This window comes from Condylura cristata, unplaced genomic scaffold (assembly GCF_000260355.1).
Source record: "Condylura cristata isolate star-nosed mole 26May11 unplaced genomic scaffold, ConCri1.0 scaffold00041, whole genome shotgun sequence".
Taxonomy (NCBI): Eukaryota; Metazoa; Chordata; class Mammalia; order Eulipotyphla; family Talpidae; genus Condylura; species Condylura cristata.
The window spans coordinates 5,501,214-5,502,851 of NW_004567142.1; the positions used below are offsets into that span (position 1 = coordinate 5,501,214).

At 63.9% G+C, this 1,638-nt stretch overlaps 1 protein-coding gene across 1 annotated transcript in view; it reads right to left on the reverse strand.

Moving 5' to 3' along the window:
* Nucleotides 1-1,638, reverse strand: part of SHANK1 (SH3 and multiple ankyrin repeat domains 1) — a 40,823-nt gene that overhangs the window by 8,105 nt on the left and 31,080 nt on the right. The window contains exons 22-23 of the mRNA XM_012733524.1: nucleotides 957-1,053; nucleotides 184-203 (exon numbers count right to left, since the gene is read on the reverse strand). Of these exons, the coding sequence (XP_012588978.1) occupies nucleotides 184-203; nucleotides 957-1,053 (117 nt within the window). The remainder of the gene's footprint in view (nucleotides 1-183; nucleotides 204-956; nucleotides 1,054-1,638) is intronic.

Here is a 1,638-nt window from a genome sequence, read left to right on the forward strand (position 1 = left end):
ACCACCCTCCCTCCCTCCCTCGCTAGCCCCAGCCTGCACCCTATCTCAAGCCCAGGCTTCTTGCGGGAGCTCCAGTGGCCTGGACCCCAATACTGGGGTGCTCATAGGCCTTGCCAACCCCAAATTCGCTCCTGACCTCTGGATACCATCTCCCCATCTCAGCCAAAGGCCTCTCTGCCTCACCTCAGGGCCTCCACTCGAGCCTGCCACCCCCGGAACGCTTTCCCTCCAGAAAGCCGTGGGTCCCGTCCTCCCCAAGTTTTAACTCAAATCTGCTCCTGGGCTGTACAGCCTTAATTCGCAGTTTTTTTTTTCTCCCCCACAGCACTTACTGCTGTCAACACGCTATATAATCTGCTTTCTTGTCCTCTTAAAGTATTCCTTGCTGGGGCCCTCCCTGGTGGCGCAATGGGTTAAAGCGCAGCACTGTGAAGCCACCACAGAGCAAGTTCCATCCGGCCAGGGAGGGAGGGACCCCCAGGGCTCCGCAGACCTCTCCTGTCTCCCCGCTGCTCCCCTCAGCAGTGGGTTTCCGTCAGTCTGCCTGTTCTGCTCCCCACTGTTTCTGGTGAGTCCTCTCACCCCCGCACCTCTGGCCTTTCCCCCAGTTCTTGCATAAGTCGATAAATTTTTTAAAAATAAAGTATCCCTTGCTGGAAGATTAGCTCCCCGAGCACTGCTGTCCTGTCGACTGCTCTAGCCCCAGCCCACGGGAGGGACTCAGGAGAGTTTTACATGAGGAATGAAGCGAGCGGGACAAGGCGGGTGCATGGCTGCCTTCACCGCGCTGTACCCACGCGGGCGACAACACCCCCATCAGTCACCTAGAGGCAGCGCCAAGGCCCGGAGATGCAGCAACAGCCCTGGGTCACACCGCCAGGATGGGCGCGCAGGCTTCAGCCCGAGGCCGCCCGCCTCCTCCCTGCACCGCAGCCAGCCCCTCGCGCGTGACCTACCGATCGATTTTTGGCGGAGCATGAGCCCGGGGCCGGGAGGCAGGTACGAAGGACGTTCGTAACTCGGCTGGGAGCGGTGGTGGGGGTCGAAGCTTGACTTTGGGGTGGCGGTGGGGAAGGAGAGAAAGCAGAGAAAGGTCAGGCCCGAGTCCCTGCAGAGATCTGGCTGCTGTGCACAGCCCACCGCATTCCTTTCCCGCCAGGGAGATGTGGGGTGTGAAGGGTGAGGGGGTGCTGGGGAAGGACAGGGCTTCTGGGTCTGGGCAGTGGGCAGGAGAGAAAGGAAGAGCGGACGGACGGCCACCACGCGGCCGCCCCTCGCCTGCCCAGAGCGAGGCCCCTTCGGGACCCCTGGCCCCGCTGCCACTGGGTCCCACCCGCCCGCCCCCACCCGGGCCCCACAGGTCTTTCCAAGGGAGATCCAGGCCCCTGCTGGCTTGACCTCCGCCGCCCAGCTCTGCCGCCGGGCCCTGTGTGGCAGGACCGCCCGAGCCCGCCAGATGCCGGCCTGGGAGGCCGTGCCCAGCCTGCTGCGCTCTGGCTCCCAGCCGCGGAGGGCACGGCGGTGAGCTCGGCTGTGTGGTTCCATGCCGGGCACCTCCCAGGGGTCCGATCTGAGGTGACCCCAGAGGGGACCAGGGACCTTCCTGACATCCCTTCCTGCCAACCTCACTCGCATGCC